At 48.7% G+C, this 16,058-nt stretch overlaps 2 protein-coding genes across 10 annotated transcripts in view; one reads left to right on the top strand and one right to left on the bottom strand.

The window, feature by feature from the left end:
* DLGAP1 (DLG associated protein 1) overlaps positions 1-16,058 on the top strand; it is a 533,225-nt gene that overhangs the window by 383,104 nt on the left and 134,063 nt on the right. For all 9 annotated transcript variants that reach the window (XM_055417159.2, XM_088833502.1, XM_088833501.1 and 6 more), the window contains one exon: positions 10,436-10,676. In XM_055417159.2, the coding sequence (XP_055273134.1) occupies positions 10,436-10,676 (241 nt within the window). The remainder of the gene's footprint in view (positions 1-10,435; positions 10,677-16,058) is intronic.
* Positions 2,325-8,129, bottom strand: LOC148773561 (uncharacterized). Its single transcript, XM_088833497.1, is given in 3 exon segments — positions 2,325-2,502; positions 2,505-6,924; positions 7,528-8,129. Coding segments are annotated over 2 exon segments (4,461 nt in total). The 5' UTR covers positions 6,910-6,924; positions 7,528-8,129; the 3' UTR covers positions 2,325-2,446.

The raw sequence follows: 16,058 nt of genomic DNA, 5'->3' as shown, positions 1-16,058 counted from the left end.
TTGCTGAGTTAGGACCAAGGCTTGCACAACTGACAGCCTGTCTCTAATGAACTGCATTAGTCGGTTGAAAATGCATGGGCCAAATAATAGTATGAGCAGGATAATGATTAGAGGGCCCATGATGGAGGAGAGTAGGGTCGTGAGCCAGGGAGAGCGATTGAACCAGCTTTCAAACCATCCCTGTTCAGTCTCGAATAATTTTTGCCTCTGTTTGAGTCTTTCTCTTAGCTTAGCCATATTGTCTCTCACTAGCCCGGTATGGTCTGCATAGAAGCAGCATTCCTCCTTTAGGGCTGCACAAAGCCCTCCTTCCTGCAAAAATAGGATATCTAACCCTCTCCTGTTTTGCAAAACTACTTCGGAGAGGGAGGTAAGTGACTTTTCTAGAGCGCTTACAGATTCTTCTAATGCTCTGATGTCCGTGTGCATGGCGGCCTGGAGCCGTCCGAACTGACTAGTTTCTATGAGTGCTGCCGTCCCCGTGCCTAATCCTGCCGCTATTCCTCCCACTCCGAGCAGCACGGCCAGGGTGATGGAAACAGGCTCTCTCTTATACCGAAACCTTTTTTCAAAATAGTTATAGACATACTCAGAACTATGGTAAGTTATTCTAGGCCATAACTCAACCAAGACACAGTAGTCAGTGGTTCTGTTAAGCACTGCGGCAGAGACACATGGGGTTAGCCCGGTGCTGCAAGCCCAATAGGTCCCATTAGGGGCTTCTAGGTAGTAGGTGCCTCTGGTTACCTTTTTGGTGATGTTACATAGGGCCTGGTGGGTTTTAGGAACAGTCCCGAGGCAAAGTCCTTTCCCAGATACTTGGGACAAGGTTAGTTTGTGCTGAGTGCCAGAAGCACATCGGCCGGAGACCTGGGTATGATTGGAGTAGTTGCCCCCGACTGCTATACCCTCGTAATAAGGGGGGCTAGACACTAAGCATAGCCAGCACTCTTGGGTCCTGTCAGGGTCAGAGGCGTTAAGGGCGAGGTAGGCTCCCTGTACCAGGTTGAATAATCGGACCCTAGTTTCTGGTGTAGGGGTCTCTGATGGTCCTGACAGAGGTGTCAACTGACTAGGTGGGGGGGTGTTACTTTTGATTCCTGAGCTATTTTTAGGGACTTGGGGGTTTGGAGCTGTCAGGACGGTGTTGGGTCCGACAGCAGCAGTGGGGCCTGGTGTTTCTATGGTTTGGAGGATGGTTATGATACCCCCGTAGAAGGGGCCCCACCAGGTGGGCCCTGCATTGGTCTGAATTCCCCAGCTGAGCCCCAAAGCCCAATGGAGTTTCTTTGCTGTTTCTTGGTTGAACGTTATCTTAACTTGGGCATACTTATCTTTTCCGTCTGGGCCTGGGGAATATGCACCCTCGTCGGGGGCCTTTAGTGCAAACGAAAAGGTAATTCCATCCCTGCTTCCAACGTCCCACTTACGGTTGCCATCATTAGAGGTCACGCAGGACCAAGAACTACACCAATAATGTTGCATGCCCCCGCAAGTTTTCCAGTTTTTCAGGTACCCTGGGCATGCCCAAAACCCGTCGGCCTGCAGAAGTCCCCCAGTCCCATCTATCTGTACAATGTCTTTGAAGTTGAAATACAGATCTGGCCACCAAGTGTTGGGGGGGGTGAATCTCGGTGGTTGAGTTGAGTACCTCGCCAGTTAGCCCATCTAGAAGTTTCCAGGTTATTTGTTTTGGGGTATGGGGGTTAGCAGGGGATACAGGTGACAGGGAACTCAAGATTATAAGGATTATAGTTATATAATCTTTGAAAGTCTTATCTTGAGTGGATTTTGAGAGCGTTGAAGCCTCCATCGGGGCGGTCCGTCCGGGCTGTCTTGGCTGGTGTCGGCGGCGCCTGATGACGGGGCACGCTTAACGTGCGAGGAGTGGATCCAAGCAGCGATGCCGTCTACCTTCAGGGCGGTTGGGGTAGTCAAAAGGACTGTATAGGGTCCTTTCCACCGGGGCTCGAGGTTTTTAGTCTGATGTCTGCGGACCCAGACAGAGTCTCCGATCTGAAACGGGTGTGGGATCACGGGTTTGTTTAGCTGTTCCTGGTAGGCTGCGGCCAGTGGTTTCCACACTTCTCTTTGCACGATCTGGAGCGCCTGCAGATGGGCTTTTAAAGAAGGGCTGTTAGCGTGTCCAGCAATATGGGGACCGAGGAGAGTGGTGGCCGGCGGAGGGGCCCCATATAGTATTTCAAATGGGGTTAAGCCGTGGGGCCCTGGGGTATTCCGGGCTCGGTATAGGGCCAGGGGCAGTAGGGACACCCAGTCTCTGGAGCCAGTTGCAAGCGTTAATTTGGTTAAGGTCTCCTTGATGGTTCTATTCATTCGCTCTACCTGCCCTGAACTTTGGGGTCTGTAGGCGCAATGTAATTTCCAATTAATCCCCAACAGCTTAGCCACCAGCTGACTTACCTGGGAGACGAAGGCTGGCCCGTTATCGGTCCCTAGTGTCTGGGGCATTCCATACCTGGGAAAAATTTCTTCTAGCAGCTTCTTGGTGACCGTTCGGGCCGTTTCCTGTTTCGTGGGGAAGGCCTCTACCCAGCCAGAAAAAGTGTCCACAAACACCAAGAGATATTTATAGCCATAGTGTCCTGGTTTTATCTCGGTGAAGTCGATTTCCCAATGTATGCCTGGTCGGTGTCCCCGCACCCGGGTTCCGACCCCATATCGGGCCTTGTTTGCATTAACCTGGGCGCAGGCCCTGCAGTCGCCTGCCACTTGCTGTAAGAGCCTGTCCCCCTCTAATAAATAATATGGGTTTTCCTTCTCTATGAGGGCCTTCATTTTTCGGGGGCTAAGGTGAGTTAATCTGTGTAGATGGTCAAAGAATTCCTGAGTCTGTTTCTTGGGCATTACTGGCTTTTGTTGATAAGTCCAGCATCCCTCTTCAGGTTTATAGGAAGCTCCCATCTTCCGTAGTAGGCCTATGTCTTCTTCAGTATACTGGAACGGCCGATTTGAGACATAAGTATTGACAAGTCCCGAGGCCAGAGGGAGGATTTGCGGGGCATCGGGTGGCCCGTTTGAGGCCGCCTCACGGGCCGCTCTGTCGGCCATCCGATTTCCTCGTGCCACGGGACTGTCTCCTTTTTGGTGTCCTGGGCAATGTACGATACTGAGTTTTTGGGGAAGAAACAGGGCCTTTAGTAAATCTAGAATCTCAGTCTTATTTTTGATGTCTTTTCCCTCAGAGGTAAGGAGCCCTCTGCGTCTATAAATTTCTCCGTGGATGTGGGCTGTAGCGAATGCGTACCGGCTGTCGGTGTACACATTTAACTTCTTACCTTCTGCCATCCGGAGGGCCGTGGTCAGGGCGATGAGTTCGGCTTTCTGGGCTGAGGTCCCCGGCGGAAGGGCTTCTGCCCAGATTACCTCGGTTTCGGTAGTTACAGCTGCCCCCGCTTTTCTTTGTCCGTTGTCTACCAAGCTGCTACCGTCAGTGTACCAGGTGAAGTCCGCGTCCGGCAGTGGTCGGTCTGTCAGGTCTGGCCTGGTCCCATGCGCCTCCGCAAGAATCAAGTGGCAGTCATGCCATTCGGGTTCTTCCGGGATCGGGAGCAGGGTGGCCGGGTTGAGTGCCACGATGGGACCGAAACGCACTCGGTCCGTGTCCAGGAGCATGGCTTGGTAGTGAGTCATCCGGGAATTGGATAGCCAGCGGTCTGGTGGCTGTCTGATGAGGGCTTCAACCGCGTGTGGGGCAAAGATGGTTAAGGGCTGCCCCATGGTCAACTTGTGGGCGTCCTTGATGAGGACCGCAATAGCCGCCACCATGCGCAAACAGGGTGGCCAGCCTGAAGCCACGGGGTCTAGCTTTTTCGAGAGGTAGGCTACAGGACGTTTCCAGGGTCCTATATCTTGGACCAGGACCCCTTTTGCGTAGCCCTGTTTCTCATCTACAAACAGTCTAAAGGGCTTGGTCAGGTCTGGGAGCCCGAGAGCCGGGGAAGTCAATAGGGCTCTTTTGACATTTTTGAAGGCCACAGAATGTTCCTCCCGCCAGTCAAACAAGGCTCCTTGTTTTGTAAGGGGGTACAGAGGTGCGACCATTTCGGCGAAGCCTGGTATCCAGAGGCGACAGAACCCTGCAGCCCCCAGGAATTCCCGCAATTGGCGGGGGCTTTTGGGGGCAGGGATGTTCATAATGGTTTGTTTACGAGCTTCTGTCAGCCACCTCTGCCCTTCTTTGATCTGGTATCCCAGATAGGTGACCTGTTGTTGACAGATTTGGGCCTTTTTTGCCGAAGCCCGATATCCTAGAGTCCCCAGGGTTTCAAGGAGGGCAGACGTACCTTCTTTGCAGCTTTCCTCCGTTTTTGCTGCTAACAGAAGATCATCTACATACTGTAGTAGGATGAGAGCTGGATGTTGAACCCTGAAGTCAGCCAGGTCCCGATGCAGTGCCTCATCGAAAAGAGTTGGGCTGTTTTTGAACCCTTGCGGGAGGCGGGTCCATGTCAACTGGCCGGATATCCCTTGCTCGGGGTCTCTCCACTCGAAGGCAAAGAGGAGTTGGCTACTTGGGTGCAGTCTTAGGCAAAAGAAGGCATCTTTGAGATCTAGCACCGTGTACCAAGTGTGTGTCGGCGGCAACCCACTTAGTAGATTGTATGGGTTAGGGACTGTGGGGTGAATGTTTTCCACCCTCTTGTTGACTTCCCTCAAGTCCTGGACTGGCCTGTAGTCTCCTGACCCCGGTTTTTTTACAGGGAGGAGAGGGGTGTTCCATGGCGACTGGCAGGAGATCAGAACCCCCTGATCCAAAAGTCTTTTAATGTGTGGCCTAATTCCTTGGTATGCTTCTTGGGACATGGGGTATTGTCTGATCGACACAGGGGAGGCTGTGGCCTTTAGGGGTATTATCAGTGGCGGCTGTCGGACGGCTAGCCCCATTCCCCCGGTCTCGGCCCAAGCTAGTGGAAAGTTTTGCAGCCAGGGGGTGATGGCAGCAAGGTTTTTGGTCCTGTCGGGTCCTGCTTCTTCAAAAAGTTTGTATTCATCTTCTAATTTTAGGGTCAGGACATGAAGGGGTTGTCCTTGGGGCCCGGTAACATGGGCTCCTGTCTCCTTAAAATGTACTTGTGCTCTTAGTTTTGTAAGGAGGTCTCGGCCCAACAGAGGGTAAGGACAGTCAGGCACGTGCAAGAAGGAATGAGTTACCTCTCCAGTAGCCAGATGTACCTTCCGGTCCGTGGTCCACCGATACCGCTTGCCTCCTGTGGCTCCTTGGACCCACGCCGACTTGTTACTCAAGGGTCCCGCCGGGCGAGTCAGCACGGAGTGTTGAGCGCCGGTGTCCACCAGGAAGGTGACAGGTTGCCCCCCAACGTCTAGAGTTACCCTGGGCTCAGGGGGGGGCTCCTGGCCCTGACTGCCCTAGTCTTCCAAAGTTAGCAGAGCCGTCTGGGGCCTCGGTCGGCGGGGCCCCTTTGGTCGCTTTGGGCAGTCTTTAATCCAGTGTCCTTTCTCTTTGCAGTATGCACATTGGTCTTTATCTACTCGGGGCCCCTTTCGTTCTCCCCCTAACTTATCCTGCCGCTGTCCTGAAACTACGGTGGCCAACAGTTTGCTAAACTCTTTATTTCTCTTACGGTCTCTTGCATTTTCCCTCTCTTCTGCCTCTTTTTTAAGCCTTTCCTCTCTTTCTTCTTGTGTCTCTCTCTTATTAAATATACGTTCTGCCTCTTTTACTAGGTCTTGTAAGGAACTCTCTTTGAGATTTTCTAATCTCTCTAGTTTCTTCCTAATATCTGGGGCAGACTGCCAGATAAAGGACATGGGGAGGTTGCACCCCGGGTCTTCAGGGTTATAAGGAGTGTACATGCGGTAGGCTTCTTTAAGCCGCTCTAGGAAGGCGGAGGGGGACTCCTCAGGACCCTGGACGACTTGTTTTACCTGGGCCAAATTGGTGGGGCGTCTTGCTGCCCCTTGGAGACCCGCTATGAGCAACTGGCGATAGAGACGTAGGTGGTTCCTACCTTCAACCGTGGAGAAATCCCAGTCAGGGCGCCCCAAGGGGAAAGCAGCATCAATTTCATTAGGTAGTTGGGTGGGACGGCCATTTTCGCCCGGGACATTTTTCCGGGCCTCCAAAAAGACTCGCTGCTTCTCTTCAGTGGTTAGCAGTGCTTGCAGCAGCTGTTGGCAGTCGTCCCACGTGGGTTGGTGAGTAACTAAAATGGACTCAATTAAGGAGATTAGCCTGGAGGGGTCTTGGGAGAAAGAAGGATTGTTATTTTTCCAATTATAGAGATCGGAGGCAGAAAAGGGCCAGTATTGGGGTTGGCCATTTGACCCCGTTCGCAGAGGAAGGGCCTGCGAGGTGGAGTCTGGGGGTTGTTCGCGGCGGCCCCGCAGTCGTCCGGCCACCGGTGAGGGCGCCGGAGCGGCCGGGGCGCTGGGAGCTGCTTCTGCTGGGGCAGCTTCTCTCATTGGGGCAGGGCCTTGATAAGGTGGGGGGTCGTCGGTCAGGAGATCTATGAGGTGGCCTTCCTCCGGCGGTAACACCGGAACTGTCGTAGGTGGCCTCTTATCTTTAGAGGCTTTGGTCAGGGCTGGATATAAAGAAGAGTGGGTAGATAGTTGGGTTGGGGCGGGTGAAGGGAGGAGCGGAGGGGTTGGAGCCGATGGGAGAGAGGGGAGGAGCGGAGGGGTTGGAGCCGATGGGAGAGAGGGGAGGAGCGGAGGGGTTGGAGCCGATGGGAGAGAGGGGAGGAGCGGAGGGGTTGGAGCCGATGGGAGAGAGGGGAGGAGCGGAGGGGTTGGAGCCGATGGGAGAGAGGGGCCTTTGGGGGTGACGAAGGGTTTGACCCAAGGCGGGGGAATACAGGCCAGGGCTTCCCAAGTTACGATGTAAGCCACTTGGTCAGGATGGCCATGCGGTCCTGGATCCATGATTCTGGATTTCACCTGAGAAATAATGTCAAGGTTAAATGTCCCATCCTGTGGCCAGCCCACATTGAGGGTTGGCCATTCGGACGAGCAGAAGGTAACCCACTTCTTTTTACGAACTTCAACTGACTGGTTGCGGGCGATGGTCTGGACATCTTTCCAATGCTGTAAGGTAAGACTTAGGGGGGTGGTCACGGATTGACCCATTTCTTCTAGAAGGACAAATCCCACAATGAAACAGACAAACAGTAGACAGACACCACAACACCAAAATCGCACAGTGCGGTCTTTGCGCAAAACTGAAAGCAAAAACTCGGATGGAGACGTAGATGAGGGTCCGGTTCCCTCGTCTCCCTGGAGTACCACGTACCCCTCGGACAGAGGCTGAGCCCCAAAAAGTCCGATTTGGTCCGTGGACTGAGACAGATGAGCACCGAAAAATCGGGCTCCGGGCAGCCGTGGAACGTCTTCCAGGCTTGCGGAAGGAAGTCCGAGCTCGTCAGCTCCTTCTCAGTTCCGCCAGATACAGATTGTTCAGCTGAACTCTAGAGCACATGTACAGTACAGAAACGTAGAAACAGAGAAACACAGAGTAGAGTGTAGAAGCGCTGGCCAGCTTACCTCCCGGTGGTGGGTCGGTGGTCCCTGGGTAAGAAAAGGGTCCGATCCCGGACGAGCCCCCAAAATGAAAGACCTCCACAGAGATCCTTCCTTCTAGGAGGACCCGTCCCAGGGAACAACGAGACCACTCACGTCCGGATGCAATCAGCAAGAGGTTTATTCGAATACCAGGTACCTGGGGCGACAAAGTCTGTCTGTAGGCTTTGCGCAACTAACGGTTGGAGTGAGGGGTTTTTATAGGAACGGCGGAGGCGGGAAGCGCGGGTACAGAAGCGAGAAGCTTAGTTACTGGGTCTCTATTGGCTGATTTAAAGCGAGGTCCCAATGAGGCGGTCTTTTGGGTGAGGCGGCAGGTTTCAAAAGATCAACCTGACAGTAGCTTACTGGTCAGTTCATACATACACGGTAGCTCATTGGCCAGCTTTTGCGCGCGCGGGGTTTTTGGGGGGGGGTTTTACCATTTTTACTCTGATTGGCTCGACTCTTGGCGCCGGCGGGATTTTCTTAGGGAGGAGTCTGTGACTCAGGTTTATGTGTCGCAATCCCCTCCTCCCTCTAGGGGCTTTTTGAGACCTGGCCCAAAATGGTCAAATTATGATTCTCTCAGTGGTACAGACATTTCCAACAGTGTGAAGGGGGCCGCCCTCCCAAGACAGCACTGGAAGATGTGCTTCACTGAAAAGAGGGAATAAAACAGGGAAAGGGGACCTGGGGCGCCACCTCCAGTTAGATAATGAAAGACACCCCTGGAATGATGGGGAAGGGAGATCCCAGCACAGCAGTGGGCTTAGCAGCCATAGATTGTAGTACGAGGCACCCAGACAGATGTTTCAAGGGCTGGAAGGAAACCAAGAGGTTATCAGAGGTCTCTGAACATATCACGAGACTCACATGTGTCTGGCAATATGGATGCAAATACCATAAGATTCACCTGGAAGAATTGAAAATGGTTCTTCTGGGGAGGAAGAATTGGGGCTGCGTTGGGGGCTTGCTCTTTGTTTTTATAAGCCATCTAGAGCTACTTGACCTATATGTGTGTCTAGGCTGGATAAAGAATGACCTTTTTGTATGAAAAAAGTAGTGACAAACATTAAATATATAGTCATTTGTAAAACTAGGACTAATGAGAGCTACAGTGGGAAAGAACGTGTACTTGATGGGCTCTGATAATGTCAATCTAGCACAGCAATTTTTTCTTTTGCCTTTAAATTTTTTTAATACAAAAATACTCATACACAATCTTGCACATACAACTTCCAACCTTAAATGCTATTTCCCCCCAACCAGCAATTCTCAAATCTACATTTCAGTATACTCCCCCAGAAGTGAAGTTCAAGTTTTCAAGGTTGTCAGAACTGGCAGTAACACCTGGTACTGCAAAAGTCGAGCCTGGCCTTATTCCGTAGCACAACTATTTTTAAATAAGGAACAAACAGAGTACATGCAAAAGGAAGGAACTGTGAACTGGTTTTAATAGTGGTATGCGCAGCAGTGGTATTAGTTTGCTATTCTCAGGCTGTTGTGTATATACTGTGGAAGAAACCAAATGAATCATTGTAGAATATTCCAATTCTATCATCTTCTGTGTCCTTGAAAACCAAGATTTTTAGTATGGAATAAAGATATACATATAAATATGGGGCTTCCCAGGTGGTGCTAGTGGTAAAGAATCCAACTGCCAATGCAGGAGATGTAAGAGACACAGTTTGATCCCCTGGAGAAGAAAATGACCACCCACTCCAGTGTTCTTGCCTGGGAAATCCAATGAACAGATAAGCCTGGCAGCCTACAGTCTGTGGGGTAGCAAGAGAGTTGGACACAACTGAGCGATTAAACAATCTGGTCTGGCTTTTTTTTTTTTAATGTGGTGTTCAAATCCAGTGTAAGTTATATACAGAGGGATATAAGTAAATAAATACTGATTCCTCAAAAAGGGGAAGAATTTATTTGGAAGATTTTAAAAACAATTTGTGGACCATATCAGATGTTTACAGAAAAGAGTGAACCTTTTTGAGATAGTATGTATATAGTTTGAAAATCTCAATAATAGTGTTTTTCAAGACTGACATATCTGGGTTGACCTGTTTTTGTGCAGAATGTATGTATCTTGCCAGAAAATATAGGGCCTGTTTCTAGACTTTGCACTAAATTACACTCCAGTTGACACAAATTATTTGACGAACTAGTCACTTCCAAAGGCACAATAAAAATACTAGCTTCTAAAACATCTGTGCCAAAAATTGCCCCATTGAAGTACAAGAACTCTGACCGTGGGCTGTAACATTGGCCCCTAGGTTTGCTTTTATATCTGCTGGAGAAGGGATAAAGGAAAATTAGCACCTCGGCATGAGCTGGAGGAATGATTTCTCAACACCATGCTTCCTTGCATTCTAAAATCAAAGTTCTCTTTCCTTAGAATTTAATTGACTATAAGCTGGATACCACCCCATTAGTCTGTAAGGAAACTGCTGTTCAATGACTCAGTTGTGTCTCTTTGTGACCCCCATGGACTGCAGCCCGCCAGGCTTCCTTGTCCATCACCAACTCCCGGAGCTCACTCAAACTCATGTCCATGGAGTCAGTGATGCCATCCAGCCATCTCATCCTCTGTCGTCCCCTTCTCCTCCTGCCCTCAGTCTCTCCCAGCATCAGAGTCTTTTCCAATGAGTCAGCTCTTCGCATCAGGTGGCCAAGTATGGAAGCCTCATCAATCTTTCCAGTGAATATTCAGGGTTAATTTCCTGTAGGGTTAACTGGTTTGATGTCTTTGCTGAGGAGCTAAAATGCATTCGAATTTAATGCTATCTGATAGGGCGTTCCTCTGGGGGATGCGGTTTGGAGATGCTTGGAGGGCGAGTTGGCTTCTCCCCGGGAAGAGCGGTTGCTAACGTCCCATCTGGCCCCGCAGGTGAGCGAGATGGAGGTGAACGGGCAGTTCGAGTCTGTGTGCGAGTCGGTGTTCAGCGAGCTGGAGTCGCAGGCGGTAGAGGCCCTGGACCTGCCGATGCCCGGCTGCTTCCGCATGCGGAGCCACAGCTACGTGCGAGCCATCGAGAAGGGCTGCTCGCAGGACGACGAGTGCGTGTCGCTGCGGTCCTCGTCCCCGCCGCGCACCACCACCACCGTCAGGACCATCCAGAGCAGCACGGGTGAGTGTGCAGAGCCGGCCCCGCGCGCCGCCCGACCCGGCGGCGCCGCAGCCGTCCCCAGACGCTGCACGCGGCCCGCTCGCGGGCATCACCCAGTCTCCAGTCACCAACCCCACCCACTCCCCGCGGGGCACCCCAGCCTCCGGCCACAGCCACGCACCCCCTGCTTCCTCCATCTGCGTCTCTGTGCAATTCGGGGACCAAGAGAGACCGCACAGGGAGGAGATGGTCCCAAGATGCCCACACAGCATCCTAGGACCGGTACTCTCATCCCACCCAACTCCTGCTCTCCATCAGCAAACCCTCCCGTTCAGGGCTATGACCCTTTCCACGAATCAGACACCCTAATTGTTGAGCATGGCAGAGCTGGAAAGCCTGTAAAATCGCAAGATATACACAAAATGACTCTCCCAAAAGACCTGAACTATCACTGTGAGAAAATAAGAAATGGATGATGCAGTAACACTGATTGCACAACTTGTGTTTTCTTTCGTTATAACCCAAGGCAGATTTATTTCATTTTAATTTAAACCTCCTGACTATCTATACGCACCCAGCACCTCCTTTTCACTCTAAACTGAGTTTGGATTTATGCCACTACACTGTCTTTTGATCAGATTTTCGTCAGAGAGGCACAGAAGAGCTTAGCTGGTTTCCATGACACTGGACCTATGTAGGAATATAGCCATGGATTGTGTGTGACAGTGTCTCTATTGTTTTGGAGGGTTTCAGGGTGCTTTTTTTAAAATAACATTTGGGTCCAAGAAGAAAATCCTCTACATTGTAACTAGTCTTAACTTTGGTAGAATTCAGCATTACTCAAATAAAGACTAGTTCGATAAAAAAGATCATCACATCGAGTCAAGATAAATGATTGATTAATTAGAAGGAAAAATCTATGCTAAACTATTCAGTTTTCATTCTAGGTGACTCAAATGTCAGCAATTATCATTCAGCTTAGAACTTTTGCTGGCTTGAGAACTAAAAGGTTCTCATCTTACTTGCAAGAAAGCCATTAGAGGTTAAACAACAGGTGTTCCTTCTGGACCACGGCAAATTAGGATCTCAGGATTAGGGAAGAGATGCTTCTAGACCGTGGCTCAGCTGACCCACTGTATCCCAGCACCTCTGGCCCTGAGTGGCCGATTCCCACCAGAGACAGCAGGTGTGCATTCTTGCTCACTAGGAGATTCTGCACGAACAGCCACAGACGAGGTTAATAAGCTAAATAAAGTTGGTTCAGGAAATGAACACATTTTTAAATTCATTCATGGGCATATTTGTGCATGTTTGCATCTGTGCAATAAGTGTAGCTTGAAGGTGTGGCTGCGTCTCTAGTTTTGTTTTTGGTGTTTCCCTGTTTCCCCGCCCCCTCCCCACCCACCTCCCCCCAGCCCTGTCTGATCTGTTCTCTGTACAGCAGATTCATCACTTGCCAGCTACTTTTCTGTGCTGCAATTGCTCCTTAAATACGCAAAATTCAGATTACTGCCCAGAAGGGCCGAGGGAAGGAAAAGGGAACACCCCACCCCCCCAGGAGCAGTGTTGTGGGTAATGTGACAAGAACTCCAGGAATGGATGTTTTCAGATCAACTAAGAGGATTTTGTGTTTTGTCCTTTAACAGACAATGTATTTACTCTTTGTGCCATGCTCCTCACCCCAAATACCCTATTCTGACCTTCCTAAGACCCTTCCCAGGTACGCTGGGGGTTCCCAGAGTTCAGATAATAAGGTCACCAGGTTTACCAGGTTTATCCAAGTTGCCAGTTACATGTGAATTTCAGATCAGAAGTGAATCATTTTGTAGTGTCAGTATATCCCAAATCTTTCATGGGACCTACTTATACTACAGAATTATCTGTGACATCTGTAGTGTTTGCTAAATCCGACAGGCCTATCAGAGAAGGAGGTGAGGGGGGCCTGGCATAGGGGTGTCTTGTATTGTTCCATTTAGAATTGGAGAGGCTTTAGCCAGAGGCCCTGTGTGGGAGAACAGCCGAAAACAGGGAGCAGTCAATGAAAACCCCACAGAGCTGACAACATCCGCTCCACCTTGGGCTCTAGGAGCCTTGTCCTAAGTCCTGGGCCCCGTGTGGGCGGCGAGACTCCAGGCTTGGCTGCAGCTGCAGGGTGTTAGGGGCAGGAAGATGGAGCTTGTCATGGGGAATGGTGAAGCATAAAATACCAGATTTGTGTACAAGACAGCTGGTGATGTCACCCTTCATCATCCAAGTCAACATTATGATATATCGTCCTTACAGTCAAAGAAAAATAACCAAACGGTTTAAGAACTAAATGTTGTCATAGATGCCAAGTAAAGCCTTTAGAATTCTAATATCACTTTTCAAAGTTTATCTATACCATAGAATTGTTCTTTTTAAAAAAAGTCATTTTAGGATATAATAAGGTTCTGTGCCCTTAATTCTACTTCTGTCATACTTCCTGTATTTCCTTCTTATCCCTCTTCTCTCTCACACACACATATACACAGAGCTTTCCTTTTCTCTGTCATGATGATGTCACTGCTATTATTAATATATTTTCTTCTTCTGGTTTCCTTCCGTAGAAAATCTGCCTTCTCAAAGGACCTACCAGTTTTTGAAAGCATGCACTCATCTGTGTTAATCAGGAAATGACTTTGCCCTAATTTTAACCATCTTCCTTGCGCTCACAGGTCAGATTTACATCTGTGTTCAGTAGGATGTGACATGGGTTTCGCCTTTGCTCATTATTCTTGGACATTCACAATAGATTTTAAATTTCCTAAACTTTCCTTTGTCTGAAAAACAATTCATTTTTGTCAACTGCAGTTAATAGCTATTAACTTCCCCACACAACAATCCACATTCTTTGATTTTTGTCAGCCCATTTTAAATGGTTCAGATGTTTAGCAAACTAGACTATTAAGCTATTCTCCTCCAGTCTTGTCCATTCCTCATTTGAGCAGAAAGAAACCACCAAGAAAGGCCCACAGAAATGTCTGCTGCCATGTGGGAGAGTCAGGAAGATGGCTCGGCTCCAAGGGGCCTTAGGGAGCCTCTGGTGATATGACCAAGGATTAATGGAGACTCAGAGCCAACTAGGAACTGAGTTGGGGAGTGATGTACAGTTACGCTTCTTTTGGTTAATTGACATTTTGGTTTATCTAACTATGATACAGTCCTATATTATCTCCCTTTATTATCTGCTTCAAGCACTCAGATCTCTCTCCACCTAATAGATTCAAGTAAGTTCTTATATAATCATTGCACCACTGGACTATTTGGTGAGGATTAGAGGTACTGTTCCTTGGTGGCTTAGATGATAAAGAATCTGCACGAAATGCAGGAGACCTGTGTTCAATCCCTGGGTCAGGAAGATCCTCTGGAGAAGGGAATGGCTACCCACTCCGGTATTCTTGCCTGGAAAATCTTATGGACAGTGGAGCACAGTGGGCTATAGTCCATGGGGTCAAAAAGAATCAGACATGCCTGAGCAACTAACACTAGGAAAGTAAAATTTTGAAGTGGTCAGTTAGCCTCATGACTGTGGGAAAACAAGCACCATTACCTCAATCGTCTGAATATTTTAGGTAAAAGTAGAACTTGGTGCTAGAAATAGACCCAAACCTCCACTTCAGAGAACTGGATTCAGCTGGCCTCCTGTGAAATACACAAATGCAACTGTATGTGTTGAAGGATGAAATTTCTTTTTACTTCCTATGCTAAGCATCCAAGATCTATCGAAAACATTGCCACATTGCAGCTCGACAGACTTCAATCTGGTGACACAAGAGCCTGGATAAGCATAAACAGTGCATCATCATCAATGGACATGCTCATGCAGATACACACACACACACGTGGTCAGAAAGGACACAAAATATGTTGTTTGCAGTGGTGACCCCACACATAGAAGCCGGAGGGTCAGTGGGTGTGGACAGAGGGAGATGTTTTAAATAAACACTTACTGCTTTTTATGATTTTTAAAGCCAATATAATATTTGAGTTAAAATAATACTCTTTCACAGAAATAGGCAAGCTATCATGATACATGATTCTCTGGTCTTTTAAGATATTTCTTCTCTTACATTACAAGAGTTTCAAGGGAGACGTATGTAACAATAATGTGACTTTATGAAGAGTAAGCATGTGCCATACTGTTGCTCCTGATATTTGGCTGGTGTGCTATATTTTTTTCATTAGGGAAAACTCTTAAAAGTGAATGGGGTTGAACTGGTCTCCTGTCCTTCATGGAGCCCCCAGGAAGGGCAGCAAGGGTCCAGGACAGAGCATCCTCCTGGGCAAATAGCAAGGGTCCTCAAGCAGGGAGTTCAACACAGTTTGCCCTTGTGAGTGTGTCTTGGGGCCACAGTGATCACAAAACTTATTTCCAGTTTGATTTTTCCAACAAGAGCAGTCACAGTCTACTTTAAACAGAGACATGCTTGTCCATAATCTTAACCTCATATGCTCTCCCAGCTCCATATACAGAAGCAGTTACCCTTTAGAGCACCTGAGGTCGGGGCTAACATCTGGGAGTTCTCATGGGTTTGGGTCATCACACCTGGTCAGCCATCCCATACAGAAAACCACACTGAACCCACCTTCCCTCATCCTACCCTCTGTACAGCCTGCCCCCCACACACCCACCCCCAGCAACAAACCCTAAACACTCAAGATCATGAGCAAAATGACATTAAGATAGTAATTTATAATACACATGGTAGGCACTCAATAATGGAGAAAGAAAAGTAAGAGAAGATGCAGAAAAATACTTGTTTTACTCTGGTATCATTGACATATTACATTGTGTAAGTTTAAGAAACTGTGATTTATGAACTCCCAACAAACAAAAGTCCAGAACCAGGCGAGTTCTATCAAACGTTTAGGGAAGAGTTAACACTTAGTCTTCTGAAACTGTTTTTAGAAACTGCAGAGGAAGGAACACTCCCAAACTCATTCTGTGAGCCCACCATCACCCTAATACCAAAACCAGACAAAGATACCACACTGTGTACATTTAGGGTGTACGATGAGTTGATTTGATACATGAATGTATTGCTACATGGTGACCACCATAGTGTTAGCTAACACCTCCATCACTTCACATAATTATCATTTCTTTTTGGTGGTGAGAACATTTAAGATCTATTCTCTTAGCAACTTTGAATGCAACACAGTGTTGTTGACTATAGTCATGATGCTGTACATTAATCTCCAGAACTTTTTCATCTTCTAATTGGCAGTTTGTTCCTTAGATCACCATCTCCGCCTTTCCCCCACCCTCCAGCCCCCAGGAACCACCAATGTATTCTCTGCCTCAGCTTTTCTAGATTCCATATATATGTGAGATCATGCAGTATTTGCCTTTCTCTGACTTATTTCATTTAACATAATACC

Source organism: Moschus berezovskii, chromosome 28, assembly GCF_049115385.1.
Source record: "Moschus berezovskii isolate FMDL1 chromosome 28, NW_MosBer_1.0, whole genome shotgun sequence".
Classification (NCBI taxonomy): domain Eukaryota; kingdom Metazoa; phylum Chordata; class Mammalia; order Artiodactyla; family Moschidae; genus Moschus; species Moschus berezovskii.
This window is presented reverse-complemented; position numbering and strand designations above follow the sequence as displayed.